Source organism: Mustela nivalis (assembly GCF_964662115.1).
Source record: "Mustela nivalis genome assembly, chromosome: 12".
NCBI classification, from domain to species: domain Eukaryota; kingdom Metazoa; phylum Chordata; class Mammalia; order Carnivora; family Mustelidae; genus Mustela; species Mustela nivalis.
The window spans coordinates 26256671-26278333 of NC_139031.1; the positions used below are offsets into that span (position 1 = coordinate 26256671).

General features: G+C 38.1%; 1 protein-coding gene across 1 annotated transcript; it reads right to left on the minus strand.

Annotated features, from left to right (window-relative positions):
• Positions 1 to 2053: 2053 nt before the first annotated feature.
• Positions 2054 to 19166, minus strand: SPAM1 (sperm adhesion molecule 1). The gene is made up of 4 exons (XM_082692227.1): positions 18933 to 19166; positions 9402 to 10551; positions 8642 to 8731; positions 2054 to 2637 (listed from the first exon to the last, which is right to left on the minus strand). The coding sequence occupies exons 2-4, from the start codon at positions 10431 to 10433 to the stop codon at positions 2176 to 2178; spliced, it is 1584 nt and encodes a 527-aa protein (XP_082548353.1). The 5' UTR covers positions 10434 to 10551; positions 18933 to 19166; the 3' UTR covers positions 2054 to 2175.
• Positions 19167 to 21663: the final 2497 nt, after the last annotated feature.

The window sequence follows — 21663 nt, forward strand, 5'->3', positions numbered from 1 at the left end:
CAGTTTGTCTTGCAGCCTCCATTCTTTCCAAGTCCTAGTCACCTGACAGCCATTTATGTATTCTAAGTAAACTAAACTGGTCCATATACAGTATCCTTGCCAGATCATTATCAAATTGTCTCTTCTCATGGCTTACTTATGAAAACTGGTTTGGGCACAGGATTGTAATTGGAGCAGAGAATAAAGGACAGAGCTAAGGAAAAGGGCAGCCTTGATCCAAGAGGATCCAGACAGTGGAAAGTGGTCATGACAACTGCCACACTTCAAATCTTTAGTGGCTCCCCCTTGGCTTTTATTTGTTTAATAAATAATTAGCGGGCTCCTGCTAAGTCCCAGATACTGTTCATCACATTGTGGCTATAGCAGCAAGTCAAATAGACCAAAAAACTTGCCCTCATGATGCTTACATCATAGGGAGGTGGCAGGGAGTAAAAAGAGAGAAATGTGTCCTGGCGTGATAGGTACACATGGGCAAACACGGCAGATCAAGAAGTTTGGGAGTGTCTTCCTTATAAACACCAAACTTCTTAGTGTGGTGGACAAAAGATTTCACCCATTTGGCCCATCTGTTGCATACCATGGTCAAAACCACACTCAATGGTCCATCTTCCTGAAGTTCCTCTGTCTTGTGTCTCCACACTAACTGCCTTTCAGTCTTCTTGAGCAGTAGACACATCCTCTTTCATGACAGCCTTGAAATTTTCTGACACCTCCAAATTCTTATTTGTATGCCAGAGCATGCCAGACTTCTCTAATAGCATTTATATCACAGACTATGTTGTTATTTTCCACTTTCAAATATTTATCTTCTTCAGATGCATAACAAACTCCCTGAGGCAAGACCATGCTACTTCACCTTGAATCTGAGACACTGAATACTGAGCCTGGCAGAGAGTAAACGCTCAATAAATACTTCATGAAAGATGTGAATGGATGCTCAGATGAAATAAGGCCATTTAAGTACACAGAATTGTCAAAGACCATCAAGAGTGAAAGGAAACGGGGCTGTTTTTTGTATTTATTCTGAATACCTATTAAACCATGTACAGAGCTGACAGGATAATCACTTTTTAAAGGTTACCTTTTTATAACATAACTTGAAGAAATTATCAAGATGAAATACCTAAAATCCATAGTTACATGCTCAAGGCAGACAGGGTACACTTGGGATATTACATTTTAAAAGATAAGGTTTATTACCATAACAATTTGACATTTTTATTGCAAATTACAAACTACTTGGAAAGACATTCATTTGCAGTAAATTAGCATTATTTAAATCTTTAATTTTTTAAAAAATATATATGTTATTTATTTGACAGAGAGAGAGATCATAAGTAGGCAGAGAGGCAGGCAGAGGGAGAGGGAGAAGCAGGCTCCCCACTGAGCAGAGAGCCCAATGCAGTGCTCAATCCCAAGACCCTGAGATCATGACCTGAGCCAAAGGCAGAGGCTTAACCTGCTGAGCCACCTAGGCGCCCCTAAATCTTTACTTTTATCAGAAGAACACTAGGCTCTAAGTGTATAGACCTTATAATCAGTTTTTGATAAATTGAACCAAGAATATAGCAGATACCTGTTAGTTCTTGTATATACACATCATGGTATGTGAGATATTTGCTATAGGCTCATGGCAATTAGAAAATACAAAGTTGGATATCCTCTCACAAAACAAATTCTATGAAATATTAATAATTAACATTCTATTCTGATTTTCAAAAGCAAAATATAGTATCAATGGATACTACTACAGTAACACTGCCCTGACCACAATTTTGAAAATTGAAAGTGCTAGCCAACATCCTTTGTTCATCAATTAATAATGATCTCTGGTTCAATTTGATTGCGAAAAAGCAATCTTTGCTCAAAAAAAAAAAAAAAAAAAACTATCTTGCCCATAAGTTTTGATGAACTTTTCAAATATAAATCTTTAAGTGTATAGGAACTGTCATTTGCCTAGTAAGTAAGCTAGCTAAACTGTTGTATATAGATGTGTAAAGGATATTAAAGCAATGTATGTAGGCAGAAAATTTAATAAACACTGAACTTATACTTGAATGGGTTGTTTTATTGTTTCTTATTTTGAATATGTACACTTTGAGAGCCTTCTCGAGGGTTTTTGGAGTCCTCTTCTGCTATCTGGCTTTGACGCACCTACTAAGATCTTTCGCAGGATCATGGAGACCTTGTGGCAGGTGGCATGGCAGATAAGATACTGCTCGAAGTGGCAGATTTCTCCTTCCAGCTAGAAGGCTGACCACCGGGTCCTGAGTTTAGAAAGGTGTCTATACAAACATCACCAGGCACACATACTTTAATAGTATGGACTTCAGACATATCAACTCTCTCCATACAATGCACATTGGCATAACAAGCGCAGTGAAAGTTTTGGGAAAATTGTTGTAGATCTTCAAGTGTGGGTACCCCTTGTACTGTGTATTTTCCATTACTCTCAAGTTGAATAACAAAATTATCTGGGTTCAGGTGAAGATAGTCACTTGAATTCCAGTGTTTCCTTACACACACTCCTTGGTCCTGGCAGAGCGCTTGACTGCACATTTTGGCTGCGAGGGTGACATTGATTATGTAAGGATTCAGTGTATTCTTCATGTAGTTGTCTAGCTCTGTGCAAGATTGCTGTAAAATTATAAGAAGGTTAGAATATTAAGGGACAAGTTAGCTCATCTGGGAATTAATTCACTATGATAGGCAGTTTCTAAGGAAGCAAGATAAAACAAGACCCAGCAAGAGGTAGGAAGTAGTTTACCATTTTTACCTTATCAAACAAGATTATTCCAACTGTTTTGTAACATTTGTAAGTAAGTTTCACATGCCATTTGATTTAACTGAATAATTGACCAGTTAAACCTTAACTTCAGCCTAGCCTTGGACTTCTTCAATAATTCCTAGAATTGGGCAGGATGGTAGAGCAGTTACAGAATGGTCTCTGGGGCCCATCTTCCCAGATTGGTCACAGTTCCATGAATGACTAGCTCTGTGACCTTGGAAATCTTGCAAGTTTTCTAAGTCTTAGTGTCCTATCTGGGTGACCTTGGGCAAATCAGTTAACCCCGTTATGCTTCAGCTTCATAGTTTGTAAAATAAGGATTGTTATAGCACTTACCTCCTAGGGTTGTTGTGAAGATGACAAGATACAATGTATATAAAAGTGCTTAGAATTAAGATCCAGCATATCATTGGTTAGCCCTCATGAAATTATAAATAAAATTAATAAGAATCATCTTTGTGAGGACAAGTTTAAACAGCATGAGGAAGATTTCTCAACTGCTAGCTCAAAACAACTAAACAGGTTCAACTGAGTATACTTTATGTTAAATGTTATGTATAGTTCAAGTTATGGGTGAATTATGACAGCTCTTTTACAAATACACTTATTTGGCAGAGCACGAGTGATGAGTAAGTAAAATGATTCATCTTGAGACTGATGCATTCTAAAACTGGGATGCTGTCTTTTCAAAAACATGGAAGATAGTCACTTGCTTTCTTTCATAATCTATAGTTCCACTGAGAAAGCTGGCCATGCTAGTTCTCCAGCAGACCAAAGGAAATGGTGGTGGTAGATCAGAAGGCAAGTCAAGGAATCTTGGAAGCTTCCACTTGACTCTATCTCGTTATATGCCTTGAGATGATGCCAGCAATGGTAGGAAGAATAGGGCCTTCCAAGAATGTCCATATTCTAATGCCCTGGAACCTGTGACCTTGTTACCTTGCATGGCAAAAGGAACGTTATACATAAGATTACAGAGAAGAATGTAGTCCTTGTGATGGAGAGATTATCCCAGGTTATCTGGATGGACTCAATTTAATCACATGAGTCCTTTAAAAATGTAGAAACTTTTCCAGCTTGGATTTAAAAAAAAAAATGAGATGGAAGAAAGAGAACAAATTAAAGATCAAGGAGACTCAACCCAGCATGGCTGGCTTTGAAGACAGAGGAGAGAGCCAAGAGCTGGAGAGTGCCGTGAACTCTAGAAGCTGGAAATAACCCTTAGCCGTCATATCCAGCCAGAAAATAGACATCTGATTGCTACAGCCAGGAGGAAATGAATTCTACCAACAACCCAAATGAGCAAGTAAGGGTCCTCCCTTGGACAGGAATGCAACCCTATCAACATCTTGATTTGAGTCCGTTAAGATCCATGCTGGACTTCTGAACTACAAAGTATAAGATAATAATTCTCTCTTGTTTAAACTAAGTGTGTTGTCATTATTATAGCAGCAGTAGAAAACCTCTTCTTAATCCTAGTTTTGCATGGTGTCTAGAATAAAATTCAACTTCGCCTGACTTATATACAACCTGATGTGAGGTCATTCTTCCTTACTCTTCAGTACCACTCCCTTACCTACTCTGCCTTAAGCATGCTAGTTGTTTCATAAGAATGGCAAGTTTATTTCAAACTGCACTTACTTCTTCCCTCTGCTTGGAATGCTCTTTCCTCTAATTTTTTTTTTTTTTAAGATTTTATTTATTTACTTGACAGAGATCACAAGTAGACAGAGAGGCAGGCAGAGAGAAAGGAAGGGAAGCAGGCCTCCGGCTGAGCAGAGCGCCTGATGCGGCGCTCGATGCCAGGACCCTGGGATCATGACCTGAGCTGAAGGCAGAGGCTTTAACCCACTGAGCCACCCTCTTTCCAGGCGTCCCTCTTTCCTCTAATTTTTAACATGGTCACTTTATCACGCCATTCAGATTGCAGCTTTAATTAAACCTCAGACACCTTTCCTATCTACTTTCTCACATCTGTTTTAATTCTCTGTATATTACTTATCACATCAAATATTTTTCTTAATCCCTCCAACGTTAATATCTGCTGCCTGAGTGCCGAGACTTCATCAGTGTTCTTCAATACTGTATCCCCAGGGGCCAAGATATATGAGAATTGATACGAAGTTCAGATGACAGTCTGGGTGACCACAGAGACAAGAGCTGGGCAAAAAGAGGAGTGAAGGATAAGAATGGTTTGAGAATCGTTAGCCCACACAAGATGTAGTCTTTGGAAGGATCTGAAACTGACTTTCTAAAAGATAAGGTCTGGTTTATAGCATTTGTCAATATATCATGGGGTATAAGTACATCTGCTGTGGCCAGTTTTAAGCTATCAACCTGCTATCACTGAGTGATTGGAAATCAAGCCCCTGTTGGGGTAATATGGTGTGGAGAAGCACATCATTATGTACTATTTCCACTTATGCAGATATAATAGATGTCAAGTTCCTCAAGAGTATAGATAATAGTAAAGTGAAGTATATAACTGATACATTTTAAGTATTTATTACTTCTTTTTTTTAGGTTTTATTTATTTATTTGACAGAGCACAAGCAGGGGAAGCAAGAAAGGGAGAAAGAGGCCCTTCACTGAGCAGGGAGCCCGACGCGGGGCTCAATCCCAGCACCTGAGCCAAAGGCTGCTGCTTAACAGACTGAGCCACCCAGGTGCCCCGAGTATGTATTGCTTTGGTTTTAACACTACTTATTTTATTCTAAGTTTTTGTAATTTAATTTTTAATAATGGTTGTGTTAACAACCAGTTCACAAAATTTCTAAATATTTAATAATCAGGTCTCGTGAACTGGGACCGGTAGAAGCTGGCTGTCATACCACTGGATCTAATAACAAGGAATGGAAGGAAATAGCTTGCTTACATTTGATAACAATTGTTTTAAGTCAATTTCAGTCATTAAACCTGCAGGTACCAGTTTCTTAAGTTGTCAATGAATCAGAAATAAGATGAGTAATCCATGATTCTGCTGGCTACAAATGACATAGAAAAAAGGGGAAGTAATTATAGAACTAACGTTCAAAATCATCATGTGGGAAAAGTAGCAGAAATACATAGTATATGTGCTGCCGAAGCGAGCACAGTAGCAGAAATACATAAAACAGAGATCACAGGGGGCAATTTCAAGGCAGTGTCGTTAGGTAGGAAATTGAAGAACTGTCTGTGTATGAAAAATGCTGAAGATGCTCTGAGAGTCATGGTAGAAGAATGTAAATCTAACATTAAAGTGCAATAATAAGAGAAAAAAACTAGGTGTGACTTATAATAATATGTCATGCCATACTACTAATTGGAGAAAGCCTGATTCACTCCTCATCAGAGTAAGGGTGGAGTTCTCAGTTCTTTAAAAAAAAAAAAAAGAAGGAATGTAGTATGGGGAATATTTATAAATGATTCCATCAGATAATTTATAAGACCCTTGAGAAAGGTGTTTACAGATTTGAGACACAGTGAATGAAAATTAGGAATATATTTAGGAGAATTAGAATTTTTTTAATGATTTTCTGACATGGAAGATTTTGCACCAGGGACATACACCTTTCTCCATACTTTTATTTTATATTATTTCTCCTTATTGGTGATCAAGCCAGAGACAATAGAGTTCTACCAAAAAGTAGAAGGGCTCAGATGACCTTGAAAGAATCTCATAATGGGGAACTACTGTTAGGTACTTTTGTAAATGAATTAATAATATAGTGAGGCTATCTGAAGGACAAGAGACAAAAGGCCTCTTCTGGTCTTAGATTGCTGTATAAAGTCTCTTCTCTATAGGTCCTAAGAGAAGTCTCCCTGGCCATGAGCTCTATGAGATATTCTCTGTGGCACCTAAGTCTCTCATATTTCCACATCTATTAGAGAAAGAAAAGTTGAGCTCCAGTTCAGCAGTGTCCATGTGATAGCTTTACTCTTGAGTCAAGAGGATTGAAGAGGTTGGGAAGACAGATCTGACACAGAAAAATAGACAAGGATGAAAATACAGGAAGAGAGAAAAGGATTAGGTGGTAATAGTTAAAGGCCTTTTGAACTGAAGAAACTGCATTAGGAGAAAAATGAAAAGAAGTCACCCATACAGAAAAAAGTGGACATTTTTTCCCTAATAAAACAAGTTTTACTCAAAATTTTACTTAAAATAGACAACAGTAAATATAACTTGTGGAAAATAAGGAAGTATTCCTTTTCCTCTCCCTGAGAGAAGGTTTGAACAATTTAGTAATATTTTGAAAAAAGTAATTCCCAATTGCTTATGCACCTCTTCCCCACTCCCGGCTCCTTTGTCTTCCTCCCCACCCAGCCTCCACCAAACCATTCCTCCTTAGGTCTCTCCCATCTCAGAGGCCAATACCTTCAAACCAGAAGCCTTCGAGTAATCTTAACCACTTCTCTTATCCATCCTACTCATCCAGTCCCTCAGTCCAACCTCTCAGTTCTACTGTTGGGTTATATTCAAACCACACGCCAGCACCTGTGGTCCAGGCCATCAACAGCTTCCTCTCCCTGTTCCCGCTCTTGCCAGTCCACCGTGGATCCTCAGCTCAGCTAAGTAAGAAATGTTGGTCAGAGACTGCCGCTCTTCTGCTCAAGTCTCTTCGTGGCCTTCCATATCAGAGACAAAGCCCCATGGTGGCCTGCGAAGCCCTCCATAAGACCCTCTGTCTTCTCGCTTACCACAAGTCTTCCTTGCTCCCTGCACTCCCGTCACACTGACCTCCTCTGTCTTTCTTTGGCGAGCACATTCCAGCCGGAAGGCTCTTGCACTCACCATCCCCGCTTGGTCTCTTAGAGACTTGGTGCCTGGTTTTCATCAGGTCTCTGCTCCAACAGCACCTCGTCAGAGAGGCCTTCTGTGACTGCCCCATCTTAAGTACCACCATTTTATCTCTCTTTATCCTGCCTACACTGCTTCATTGCTCTTTATTGCTATCTATTGCTCTCTATTGCTATCACTACCTGACATATCTTATCTGCATAAGTTGCATTTCCACTTGTAAGGATGCAGCTTCATGGTGAAGGGACTTCTCTTCATTCAGTTCAAAATTCATTCAAATCCCTTCAAAAATTCATTTTTAGCACCTAGGATTATCTGGCACTTAATCACAGGAGATGTTCAATAAACCAAGAGTCAGCACACGTTTTCTGTATAAAGGCAGACAGTAAATATTTCAGGGTGACTGCCATAACTATTCAGATTATTTCTTTGTACTGCAAAAGCAGCCATAGAAATCTAAACTAAGAAACATGCCTGTATTCCACTAAATAAAACGTAACCAGTAGACACTAAAATTTAAATATTACCTAATTTTCACTGAGTATAAATGCTATTCTTTGGGAGATTTTCCCCATCCATTTAAAAGGAGAAAATTCATTCTTGGCCCCTGGCCGTCATTTGCTGACCCGTGTAACAAACTGCCATTGAATGACTAAATGAATAAGCAAAAGAAGTGCTTAATAAACAGTAATTGAATGAATGAATGAATTGACTATTATTTCATTGACTACTTCATGGGTTTTTTGAGAGGAGACCTATCACAGTACAATACAAAAAGCCAAACACCATGTCAGAAAACTGAGTTTGTAGTCCTCTTTTTGCTACTTGCTAGCCCTATAGCCTAGAGAATTTTGGTCAGTTTCAATGAATTTGTTTCCTTGCTGGAAAAGAGGTACAATTTTTTCTGCCTTATAACATAACCACACAAATGAAGGACAGCTTGATGCAACCAGTATTAACTGAGCACATACTACTATGTGCCAAGCATAGTACTTACTTTTATTATTCAGTACAACCATCCTCAAAAACATTAAAAGTAGAAATCTTTTCAGATATTTCCTGTCAATTCAACTTACCACATTTTGGCTTACATTGAGGCTTCCCCACATTACCATTCCAGAAACACCTAGAGAAACTGTTTCACCGATTGTGTTCACAAGGTCCTCCTGGTGAATGTGACAGAAAGAGTTAACAGAAATAAAATAGAAATGCTATGCATAAGACAGTAACACCAAAGCTAAGAATTCTGACAACAATAATAATTCAAATATTTCCCCACTATTTCTGTTGCCACCACATCCTTACTATCACAAATATACAGATTTTTCTGTTATTATTTTAATTACTTCTATTGACAAACCCCATGAAAGGGAAAAAAGGGAACTGAGTTAATACATTGACTGTGCTACCTAGTTTTTTCATTGTTGCTAAGATATTATATGATCACATTTAAAAGAAATATATTCTTGAGATGCCTGGGTGGCCCAGTCGGTTAAACTGCTCTCTTCAGCTCAGGTCATGACCCTGGGGTCCTGGGATTGAGTCCCTCATCAGGCTCCTTGCACAGTGGGGGACCTGCTTCTCCCTCTGTCTGCCTCTCTCTCTGCTGTGCATGTGTGCTCTATCTCGCTCTCTCAAGTGAATAAATGAAATCTTAAATAAATAAACAAATGAAATATACTCTTATTTTGCATTCACATAAAAATGGAGTACTTATCTGTGTGCATATTTGTAAAGGATGTTAAAAGCCAAATCTCACTCCCTTCAAAAATGATGTTGAATTCCACTAAACACCTTTTGTGGTTGCTAGTTCATAGGTCTCACACCTTGACTTACCTGAGAAAAATATTTCAAATCTATGTCAGCAAAAACTGGACGGGTATATACAAAAATTGGAAGTGGATGTTTAACACTGTGTACTGCAGAAAGTCGAATGGCTTCCAAAACACGATTGCGGACATAGAGAGCAGCTTTTAAAGTAGATTGGAATTTGCCACTCAAATAAATGGATGGGAAAAGGGCCGTGCTTTCCTTCCATAACCAGTCGAGTCTGTCGTTTCTCTTCTTTTCTATATCAGGGCAACTTCCATTGTAATCGGTATCTCTAAAACCATTGTAACAATCAGGAAAAAGATAAAAGCCCCATAAATAATTTGGCCGAAGTTCTTTCACCAGTTTTAAGGTCGTTTCCATGAAACACCTTCCTGCGCTTTCAAAATCTTCTTTGGCTTTCTTGTTGGCCTCTGTGTCATTAAGTTCTGCATGTTGTTGGTGAACCAAATCAATAGAAAGGTTCTTGTAAATATCTTTAGGTTTCCAGTTTCTTATCCAGATAGGCCTCCAGTTTTCCCAGTCAATGACACCCAGGCCCGTCGTGTCTACGTCTATGTAATGGTCAATATCTTTCCTGACTTTCGCCAAGTGCTTTATCATGTTTCCAGTCTGGGGGATTTCTCCATTCATACCTTTGCCAGTCTTGTCATCTATGTAAGGATAGTAGCCAAGTCTGCTATTATAAAATATTGTAATATTTTGTCCCTTGGCAGTTTTTCGAGGGCTTCCTATTAGAGAGAAAAGGTTCAGATCTAGATGCACGTTAAAATTTATAGCACACCCTTCACTTGGGATATTCCAGACCCAGAGGAAAGATATGTTTGGAATAAAAGGGGGTGCTCTGTACTCCTGAGTCGAGCAACATATAATAAGAAGGAGGGTGAGCGCGGCTTGCGTGAGTCCACTGGATCCCACAGAACTCCTAAAGAGGATACGCTGGAACCTGAGCACACCCATTGCAAAGACAAATGACTGAAAATTTTCTCCCAAGCACTTCAGCTTGTCCGATCTTTCAAAAATGCAAGATCTGAGCATAGAAGAGAGGTAGTGGAATGAAGCCACTTTGATGGATAAAGAGGTATAATGATCACACGACGTTTAAATGTTATTCTTCTTGCTTCATGTTTCAAGAATGTTTTGCAAGTTGCTTCATCTATAAATGGAAGAAAATAAATAGAGAATACATGGTTAATGTTACGTTTCTGTATCAAGACTGTCAACTTTACCAAGTTCTCAACTTGAAGGGCAGGAGTTTAATTCTGTTCTAGAAACTGGAGAACTCCTGTTTGAACCAATAAAATTACATTCTCTTCTGCATGATACAAATCCTGTAATAGCTAACATTTGTCTCATCTTTCCAAATCATTACTGCGCCTACAGGGAGACGAATGTACCTGTTTTTCCTTTTGCCTTCCCACTTGTGTAGAATGCTATGCCAAGCATTGCCTTAGCAAAGCCTTGTTAAATAGCATTTCAGTTGAATCTCTCATTTTTGTTTGTTATTTCTTGAAAGACCACCTTATAGTGGCATGCCAAAAATTGAAAAAAACCTCTCATAAAACTATGAGATTTCATCTTATTTCTTTAAGGGGGGCAAGTAGGGGAGGAGGCAAAATTCATTTCTCCCAGAAGTAGTGTATCAAAAATGTGCTAGAAACTATTGAGTCAACCAAAATCTCCTACTGAGGAACAAGTTGAAGTGTTATTTGGAATAGTGCTCCATCATATCTCAAAGTGAACTGAGTAAAAGATTAAGTAAAAGATGCACTACATTTGTAGATATCTGTGTGTCTATATGTATATAGACACACATACCTACACACACAAAATTTATGTATAGATATAAAAATAGGTAATTTTTTTTTATGAAACGATGTATCTCTTCTTTATACATTTTTGGACAAAGCCTTGGGTCACAGAATTGGGGACAGACACAGGTTAGTATCTAGAAATGCATCTCTTTAGAAGATCTACTAGAGACTTTACACAAGAATTTCATCTTCCAGGAGAACTTGGGTGGCTCAACCAGTTGAGTGGCTGCCTTTGCTCGGATCATAATCCCAGGGTCAAAATTTGAGGCTAGAATTTTGTTTGTCAGAACAGATTTGAAGCTCACCTTCTCCTTAGTGGGAAGAGGAAAATAACCATTCACTTTCTTACTGTTTATTCACTGGGTTCTCGTTTTACCTTTTTTTTTTTTTTTAAGAGAGAGAAAGAGCACGCATGGGCATGCAAATGTGGTAGGAGGAGGCGCAGAGGGAGAGAGAGAGAATCCCAATCAGACTCCAGATGAGTGGAGCCCAACATGGGACTTGGGCTCCATCTCATGACCAAAAGATGATGGCCTGAGCCAAAATCATGAGTCAGACACTTACCTGACTGAGCCACCCAGGTGGCCCTCATTTCATGTTTTGGAGGAGTTGGTAGTTGGGATTTTTGAGGTAAGGAGAAGACAGTCACAGACAGAAAAAGCCAAACAAAACAGCTAAATTTCTTGGTTCAATGCTAAGCTCTTCTTTTCTACAACAAATGCTTTCTTTCTAGAAAATCATAATTAACAGGTGTAGAAGTCAGTCACAGGACTGTCTTCAGAAACCACTCTTCTGATAGTCTTACTTCCTATAAGGAGTCTATGTATATATTATCTCAGTGGAATTAAGAACTGAATTTAGATAAAATTCTCTTACTGTTAAAATTGTTATAGATTTCTAATATAAATTATTATATTTATATAATATATAAATTATTATATTATATATTTATATTATATATTATATTTATATAATATACAGATATAGATTAAATATAAATATATAGATTTTTAATATAAATTATTATATTTATATAATATATAAATTATTATATAATATATAAATATTATATAAATATATAATATATAAATTATATAAAGGTGAACATTCAGAAATGTGGACAAATAGTGATAAAGCCAAGATTATAACTTTGGTAAAAGCTCAGTGAAGACTGAAAGGAAGGACAGAGTGGAGAGTCCCAAGGTTTAAGGTGTCTTTCCAAAGCACCTCTGAGGTCCCCATTACCCTACTAACCCCCAGAACAAATGCACATGAGAAAAGTATTGTTACAATACTTAATCAAATAGCCCCAAGCCTCAGGTTGCTGAAGATAACTTTAATATATCTAAATTACCTCCGTAAATACTTCAGGAATCATTCTTTAATATGAAAAATAAAAGGCAAAACTTCAAGTGAGCAGCTGGCCCCAAATTTGCTGCCTTGGTAGCCCTTGTAAACTAATTACATTTGGTAGGCTGTGTATCATTTCTGAAGTACTGCTTGGTCTCTAATTTCAACTCAAAGGCTAACTTCTACCTCCAGTTACAAGTCATTCTCGATCTAAGCCAAGTTCTGAGCAAACTTAAGAGACCAGCATAATACCCCCAAGGCAGAAAAATCCATGTGCCATTTTCTTCTCTCTCTTTTTTTTAAAGATTTTATTTATTTATTTGACAGAGATCTCAAGGAGGCAGAGAGGCAGGCAGAGAGAGGAGGAAGCAGGCTCCCTGCTGAGCAGAGAGTCTGATGCGGGACTCCATCCCAGGACCCTGGGATCATGACCTGAGCCAAAGGCAGAGGCTTTAACCCACTGAGCCACCCAGGTGCCCTTGTTGTTGTTCTTTTTATGCGATAAAAGTTTTTCCTGTTCGGCCATGATATAAATAGAAGGTAATACATCTAAGAAGCTAGAAAACCACCACATGATTAAACATGAATTCTAAATACTGAAGCCTTAAGCAAATTATATTGATAAGGTATAAAAGAACTAATATTTCATCTTTTGAAAATGTAAGATAGTTCAATAGCAAGAGTGTTTAATTGAAAATAAAAAAGTAATTCATCTAAATCTTAGAAGGAAATTCCTTTGGAAAGACAGTAAAGGTGCCTATAATAACATTCTGTGTCCATAATGTCTTTGTAGACCCGAGAGTCCTTATAACAGAAGGTACATAATATATCCTTAATTGTAGGATTAGGTGGTTGTTCGAATTTCCAAGCCACTTACGTGATATTCAGTAGATACATATATGAGTTAATTATTTAACTAAATGAATAAGTTTGATATACTTTGAATTTCAGTAAACTCAAAATTACAGCCAAGGTGATACCTTAAAATGAAGGTGTTCAAACAGAAATCAAAACAAATCACCAGGAATCCACAGAGCTGTCAAAGGAAAAGCAGTGGGGATAGAACTGGACTCAGTTCCCAAAAGCAGTAAGAGAATTTGGGACTTTATAGCCAAAGAGCAAAGTGAGGGGGGAGGGGTGTCTGTGGATGGAAAATTAACTAAGAGGGAACATCAAGGGTGAGGGGAGACTTTGGCTAAACTGACCTAACAGTCAGGCCAGGGTGATCAGGCAAAACCAGGGGGGATAGTAGAAGATAGGAAACATAATCAGATATCCAAGGTGACCAGGTAGGGAGGATGGGAATTCTTACTAAACTGACTTAACAGGATTCTTGCTAGAACTAAATTCTACAAGGAAGAATACAGAAGCCCAGCGTCTGAGGCTTAGTCAGAAAGAGTTCAATGAGCCTGATTAGCGTGGTCAGTAGGGGTTGTTTTGTCAGTCCCCACTGTGGTACATGCTGGGTGAGTTCATCGTTTAATTAAGTAAATGAACTTCATGTACTCTGAATTCCAGTAAACTCAAAATTATGGCTCAGGGTACCACTTTAAGATGAAAATGTTCAAATAAAAAATGAACTAGAAGCATCCAGAAGCCATAGAGTTCAAACATTACTCAGAAGACAATTATGTCTTCTATAGCTTTGCGTGAAGCACTGTCACACCCAGATATGACTGAAACTAAGTACTTGAATAATTGAATCAAGTCTCTAAAATTCTAGAGGCTAGTTGAAAACACAGTAGCTTCACTAGGCATCCCCTCTGCAATGCTATTTGTCAAGCCTCAGATGGAGCTTAGTGATGCCTGACTTACAGCCAACCCAACATCCCACCACCAAAAACCTGGGGCCAGTCCTAGTTCTTCTGTAATTACAGTGTTTCAGCTGCCTTGCACAAATAGGCAAAAAGCCTTAGTATCACTGACGTCAAAGTTTAGGAGGAACAAGCGCCTCCGTGATAACCAGTGCCTTGGGCAATGACGGTCACAAAGGTATACCAGCTTTGATATGGGCTATGAGTTTACAATTGGTCTTCTGTTAGCAATAACTAATATTTCTCTTTCCTTGACCAGTCAGGTGACTTTTGGGTTTTGTTTCTCCGAATTGTCAAAGTCATAGTAACTAAATCTGCATGTGGGATTATAGCAAAGATCCCAATGGCCACTATAGTCTAATTCAGACAGAAAACACCTATTTGCTCATAAATGTCCTGTTTCAAAGGCAGTAGGGACCCAATTGCATCCAATGTGATTAAACACATTTGCCAATGCTGAAGGTAAATACCATGGAAGAAAAACATATGAGCTCAGTTTCAAAAGATAATACAACAGATGTTTTCCTTCTTATCAATTTATTCGGTGCCTGTAGAGATACCAGGCTACTCAATGCTGCACATAGGATGCAGATGGTTTTTTTTCTTCTTAGGAATGAGGACTGGTTCAAAAATCTTGTCAATGTTCTAAATAATTTAATATTTATTTTCCTAAAAATGCATGTTCCACAGTCCACCTTAATAATGCACATTTTGTGAAAGCAAAACTATGACTGAACTCTCAAGCAAACAGTTGTCCTCCCCACCTATTCATCTCTTTCTCCACTTTTTTTTTTTTTAAGATTTTATTTATTTATTAGACAGACAGAGATCCCAAATAAGCGGAGAGGCAGGCAGAGAGAGAGAGGAAGAAGCAGGCTCCCTGCTGAGCCGAGAACCCAATGTGGGGCTCGATCCCAGCACCCCGGGACCATGCCTGAGCCAAAGGTAAAGGCTTTAACCCACTGAGCCACCCAGGAGCCCCTCTTTCTCCACTTCTGAGGAACGTGTGGCAACTCAGTTTAGTCTAGCTTCTGGCCAGGATGTAAAGTAAAATAAAACTCAAATCTTTCATTAGCCACATGAAAGTCCCTCTTCCTTTGAGGAAGAAGAGTTTTGTGGTGACAGATGCCTGTGGACTATATGAATTCCATATGAGAATTATATATGTTTCATTCCAATGGGATCCTGCCTTGCACATCTTGTATAAGTCTTTGCCCTGAATCTGTAAAAATCTGTTCTGAGCCTAGAGATAGATCTCTCAATGACTGCTCCCACTGTGTAGCCTTTCCAGACACATCTGATTATTGAAGTATTCATTTCTGATTGCCACCAAGGCGAATTTAAATGTGTCAAGACTGTCATAAAAATTGTATTTATTTCTTAGTACCAGTCGTAGTTTGTGTTCCCATTTGAAATAAGTCTATCTTTCTTCACTAAACTGTGAACTCACTACTGTGTCCCCAATTCCCTGTACTATGCCTGGTACACAGTAGAAGGTCCATAAGTACTTAATTGTATGGATGAATGAGTGAATCTATCAGTTAATTCTTTGATCAGATTACTTTTTCCTTTCCCCAGTTTCACTAAATTATTTTTCATTTCCTACCATTCTCCCAAAGCACAAGTTCACCTATTGGTTAAAATATAATTTGTTATATCTGAAACATTAACAAGATAAGGAGTTAAGAGAGTTGAAGAAGTAACAGTAGGTAGCTACTTTGACCTTGCATTGTGGTATGGAAAGTAAGATTTATCTTAGTGATTATAATTAGCAGGGATTTTTAAGATTACTAATTCAAATCTAACCTGTTCTCTCAGGACAGTCCCTAACTGCCACCAGTTGGGGTGTGTTATAGCTCAAGATCAAAACAACTGTGCCATAGATCATAGCTAGTAACATTTATTGGAGTCTCCCTTTACAAAGACTCTTCTCTCCTCTTCATACATCTACTTTTTTTTGTTGTTTGATTTTTACATCTATATATATACATCTACTTTTAATTTTTTTTCTTCCTATCTTAACTTTGTCTTCTACCTGCCAATGGGACCTGAAGGCTGGTGGGACCTTTAACCCACAGTTAAAGGGATTAAGGAGCCCAGACCAAAAAAGATTGAGATGTTATTTCCATTTTTAGTTATATCATGCAAGAACTGGAAGATTCAATTACTCAATCTTTAGGTATTAACTTTTTAAAAATATATTGGTGATACCCCGATCAGTCTCACACTGAGGGATGCTGGGATGATGTGTGAAATGATACCTATGAAGTATTTTTTACAAGAAGCTATGCAAATCTGGAGTGCAGTATTGTTACCCCTGGACTACCTATATTATGAAATCTTGCTTATTATGGTTCATTTGCATTTCCTCCAAACCATAAGAAAGACAACTGTAGTAAGGTATGGAGATAGTGGTTTTTGACGTACAGCAACCAGAAAAGTCAATATATGTAATTAGAATAAGGATATCTCTGGAAAAATTTAGGGGTTGTGAATTCCTAGTCCAAGAAGGCCAAAGAAGTGTTTACTGGGGATGCTGAAATTTTTAGATGCTACAGAGAAGTTTGGGGGTTATATCAGGACTCTAATTTCTTTAAAAAGCATGGTCAGTGAAAAAGGCAAAAGGGAAGAGAATGAGTCATAGCTGCAAAAATTTCTTCAAATTGTACAAACTCAGTAAAAAATTGTATTTCTTTGCAATTAAATTGCCCCCTTACTTCACCTAGAGGTTGGGAGGTTGCTGCTGTTTGGCCTTGACAGAGATCACATGCTTCCAGCTCAAGGAAATAGAAGAGTTCGGATAATGCTTCCACACTGAGATCACCTCTGGTCTAAATGTAATTACAAAGAGCATTGCAGAGCAAGGGCTAAATGTTGCCTAAGCATTTTAGGGGCATCTTAGGCAAAAATGGAGAGGAGTTATGAGCACGATTATCCAATCCAAGAAAGTGATGTTGGGGAGGCCTATTTCTAGAATTTTTTCTTCAAAGTTCAGTCCACCAACTATTAGCGGGCCATACAACTGATTTAATTGGTGGTAATGACCATTTAAAAAAAAAAAAAGAAGTGAAATTGACTCTGATAGAGTGGAACGGTTAGATTAGGAGAGAACAGGGCAAAACAGAATTGGAAGCGTGAGAATACCATCATCACTTGCAGTAAGAAAATTATTTTATGGACCTTTTCTGTCTGTTTTATGCTTCTAAGTGTGTGCACTGGGTCACAACGTAATTTTTTTTTTTTTTAAACTGAGGAACAAATGGATCAAGCCACTCTGATAGCAAAAGTTCTGGAGTCTGACGTATCTGGGTTTTGAGTACTGAGAACAGGCCCTTTCTTATTTGGTGGCCTCCACAGAATTCTCAAACCTCATTCATTTAATTTCTTCGCAACCAGAATAGAATTCTGATCTGTCTGAAGATTCTTTAATGTCTGTAAATGACTGAACTACTATAAAGGCTCCCACGTGCATATAAAAATATTAAAGTTTGTATGTTTTTCTCCCTTTAATCTGTCTTTTGTCAGTTCAACTCACAGGCTCGAGGTGCAGAACCTAACAGGGTAAAGGCAAGTTCTTTTTTTTCCCATACACCTGATCCAGAGTAAATACCAAATAAACTTAAGTTGTTCCTGTTATTATTAATAATATTATCCCTTGCCTCCACCCCCTTGTATGAAAGGCAGGGAAAAGCATGACAAAAGTAGACAAAATCCAAGACTATTTCATGATTCATAGACCTGGTAGCATTAAAGCTTCCCTAGGAAATTTAAAAAAAAAAATTTTTTTTTCACTCTAAATGTATGAGCGTTCTGGAATTGTTCTGGTAGAAGTGAGATAGTCAACTAATTCATAGCACCATGGAGCCAGATCTGATGATGGCCTTCATCAACAATGGCATTCTTCAGCTCACAGCATGGTCTTCATGAATCAGACTCTATCAGCAGATCAGACTGGCTCTAGCTTTCGTGTGCCTTGCATTAATTTATGACTGCTTCTTCACATCTTATGGAGGAGTCCACTAAGAAAGCAACCTTTTCAAGCTCAGACTTCAAACTCTTCACTCAGCCTGATGGAAATATTTCTCTAACTTATCAAATGTGATTTATCTGGACAGTTTTCAGCCTTGATATTGGATTAGGGGAATAAGTAAGTAGCATATAAATAAGTGATATTTAAAATGAATAGTAACAAAAATTATTAATATAGAATTCAGATATCTCTACAGTGTTTGGCGATTATTTATCAGTTTGGCTGAACGAACTGGCTCTGCTTCCATTTCACAAAAGAGGAGGAAGAGCCGTTACCCAAACTCAAAGAAGCAATAGTTAACAAAATTATTTCTCGGTATCAAATTTCCTTTGCATGTAGCATCTAGCATGTTTATTACCTGTACAAGATACGAGTACTCATTCATAATCATTACTGTTGTTGTTATTAAAATAAACAATACATCTAACACATCATATATATCAAAATGTGGGACAAATGCTATCCAAAAAGAAAAATTAGCTACAAAGTCAACCTTCTAATGCCATTATAAAGATCCATTAGTACTTACAGTTACCTCTGCTCCTCTGTGCTAGTCCATGAAAACCTTAGCACATTTACCCTTGTCAATGAGAAGAGCCGGCAGTTGGACTTGTGTCTTCACCAAGAACGGAGGAGAACAGAAGGACCCTGTGATTCTCACCTGAGACAAGGAAAACAGGAACTCAGTGTGGACGGGCAGCTAAGGCTTATTTATGATGGGATGGGAGTGTCCCTAAGACTCACCTACTGGGAGACGGCTCAAGGAAAAAAAGGAATTCTGAGAGAATGGGGAAATCAGAATTTCTGCAGCAGAAATTCTGCTTTAGAATTTTTGAAGAGTTTGGACCAACTATGAAGTTGGGGGATGGACCAAGTTTGAGGGTGGGGGTTGGGGACAATTTCTTTATAAGACCCACAATTTTTCTAGAAACAAACAAACAAACAAACAAGTACAAAACAGAATAGACAGATGATAAGATAACTTCAAAGATTTAAAAAGAAACTTCCAAGGCACGTGTTCACTTGTCAACGTAATTATAGGGTAGTGAGTCTCTCAAGGTTGAATCTAATTAGTACTTTAGTTACTTAATGAATGTTTATAATTTTGAGAAAAAAATATTGTTTTTATTCACTTGTGTATGGTTCATTTGCTTTTAATTCTTAACATGCAATGGCTATAGTTTTAAAAATCCAAGATATAGGTAATATTTATTGGTCACCTAAACTGCTTTAAACAAATGTGCAATGTTTATTATATTTTAAATGTTAATGTGAGTACAGAAAGCCTTTCATTAAAATGTCATTGAAAGAGTGTTTACATGAAAGCAGCAGTTTCAACCAATCTTTAAAATCAGACAATCAACAACTAATTAGCAAGTCATCTAAGAGTTTTCAGTTAACAATTAGTTATGATATTTGAACGTCTCCTTAACACTCTGGGGTAAGAATTATCATCTGCATTTTCTAAATGAGGAAGTAAGCATTAGCAAAAACCAAGTAACTTGCCCGCCAACCCGGTTCTAGCTAATTCTGAAGATCTTGCTCTTCACAACGTCCTCTACTGGACAGGTCACTATCATTACAGATATGAAAATATAAAACAGGATATTTTCTGAGAAGGAAGACTGAGTATTTTAACTGTCTAGGACAGCATGTAGATAAGGACATATTGCCACTGGCATAAATTAATCATCATACTTTGCTATTAGAATCAAGTCACTGGAGAAAAAGGAATGAAAGCCCGATCTAAATATCTTCAGAGGTGTACAGTTAGACCGCATTTGCAGTGTGCCTACCTGCTTTTGGTTTCAATAACTTTAACAGAGTGCTTACCCTTTCTATTAGTTTTTTGGTGCAACTCTTGCTTTTTGTTCATTTACTCCAAATGATTAGTGGTATTAATGTGGCAATCGTGTTTTGTGTTTTGACTTCATTTATTCGGTTTTGAACAGGAAAATGGAAATGCTGTATTCATAGTTACTAACTTTGCACATCACAGGACCAAAGAAGCTAGCATAAGAAGTCCTTTAAACTAAAAGTCCAACCTTTACCAAATTAGAAGTAAATTTGCATTATTTATTTATTATTTTATTGTATTTTATTATTATTATTTTATTTCCTGGTTAATGCTTATTACCTTCTAACTTTGCCAACAGTGATAAACAAGCACAGCCTTGTCATGTAACTTTCTCGGAAAAATACAGTGTTGGGCGTGGGAAGTCCTCCCCTATCAGCACCCAGCCTACACTTTTGTCATATATTTGAGGAAACAGAGGACAAAGGGCATTGGCTTGAGTCTAGCCTCAGTCCCAACTCTGAGAAGAGAGTTGAATAGTCACTAACATTTTAATTTTCTTCCTTTCCTTCCCTCCCTTTCCCTTCTGCCCTTCTCTCTCTCAGACACTGTACAGTATTAACACGTTTCTTCCTAATAATAATCCTAAGTAGGCACAAATGTTGTCCCTGTTTTACAGATGCTACTCAACTACCCCCCCCCCCACCTCAGGCAAGCAAGTTTCAGTTGAATCCCTTAACTTCAGATTTCAGAACCATATTGACTCAATTGCCAAAGTCCTAGAGGGTGGTAGCTCAGCAGTTCAGATGAGGAAAATAAACCAGTTGCTATGAGGCCAGGTGGGTTCTTCAGTTCAAGAGATCTGTTTCATCAAAAAGCTAACTTGGGTCATATGTGAGATGTTTCTGGCTATCTTCACAAATTCAGCCTCGAATTTTAAAATCTCAAGGATAGAATCCCAGAAAGAGCCCAGAGATGTGTGGCTGGACCCAAGGTCCCAAATCAGAGGGTTGGCTAAAATTAGACTGTGTCCAGAAACGCTGTTATAGCGTTGGTGTCTGTAGTCATGTATAGGTTACTGCCCAAAGGACAGAGTTTTTCCACACCTCAACCTTGCCCCTTTCCATATTCCTACTAGTGACAAAAGTGGGAGTCTCCATTACTTTTGTCAAAATCTGCCTAAATTGGCTGACACTTCTAATATCTCTCTCTTCATCCAGAAGTAATGTCATGTATCCCCTTAATTCTTCTGTGCCTGTTGTCAGGGGCTTTGCTCTGGAGGCTCTGGCTGTAACCCACTACTTCTCCCTGCTTGATCTGTTCTGAAGCCTGAAGAATATTCCCCTATGCCCTGGTTTTTCGCTTCTCTGCTTAGAACATTCTGGTAAACACTGTAGTATCTGCCTGCTTTGGTTTTAATTCTGGTTTCTCCTCTGTACTTTATCTTAAAACTTCTCGTGGCTAT

Coding starts and splice junctions, on each gene's coding strand:
- SPAM1 (XM_082692227.1), bottom strand. CDS start 10,433: ATGCTCAGATCTTGCATTTTTGAAAGATCGGACAAGCTGAAGTGCTTG. Junction 8,732..9,401: donor ATTTGAAATATTTTTCTCAG/GTAAGTCAAGGT, acceptor CACATTCACCAG/GAGGACCTTGTGAACACAAT. Junction 2,638..8,641: donor TCAATGTAAGCCAAAATGTG/GTAAGTTGAATT, acceptor ATAATTTTACAG/CAATCTTGCACAGAGCTAGA.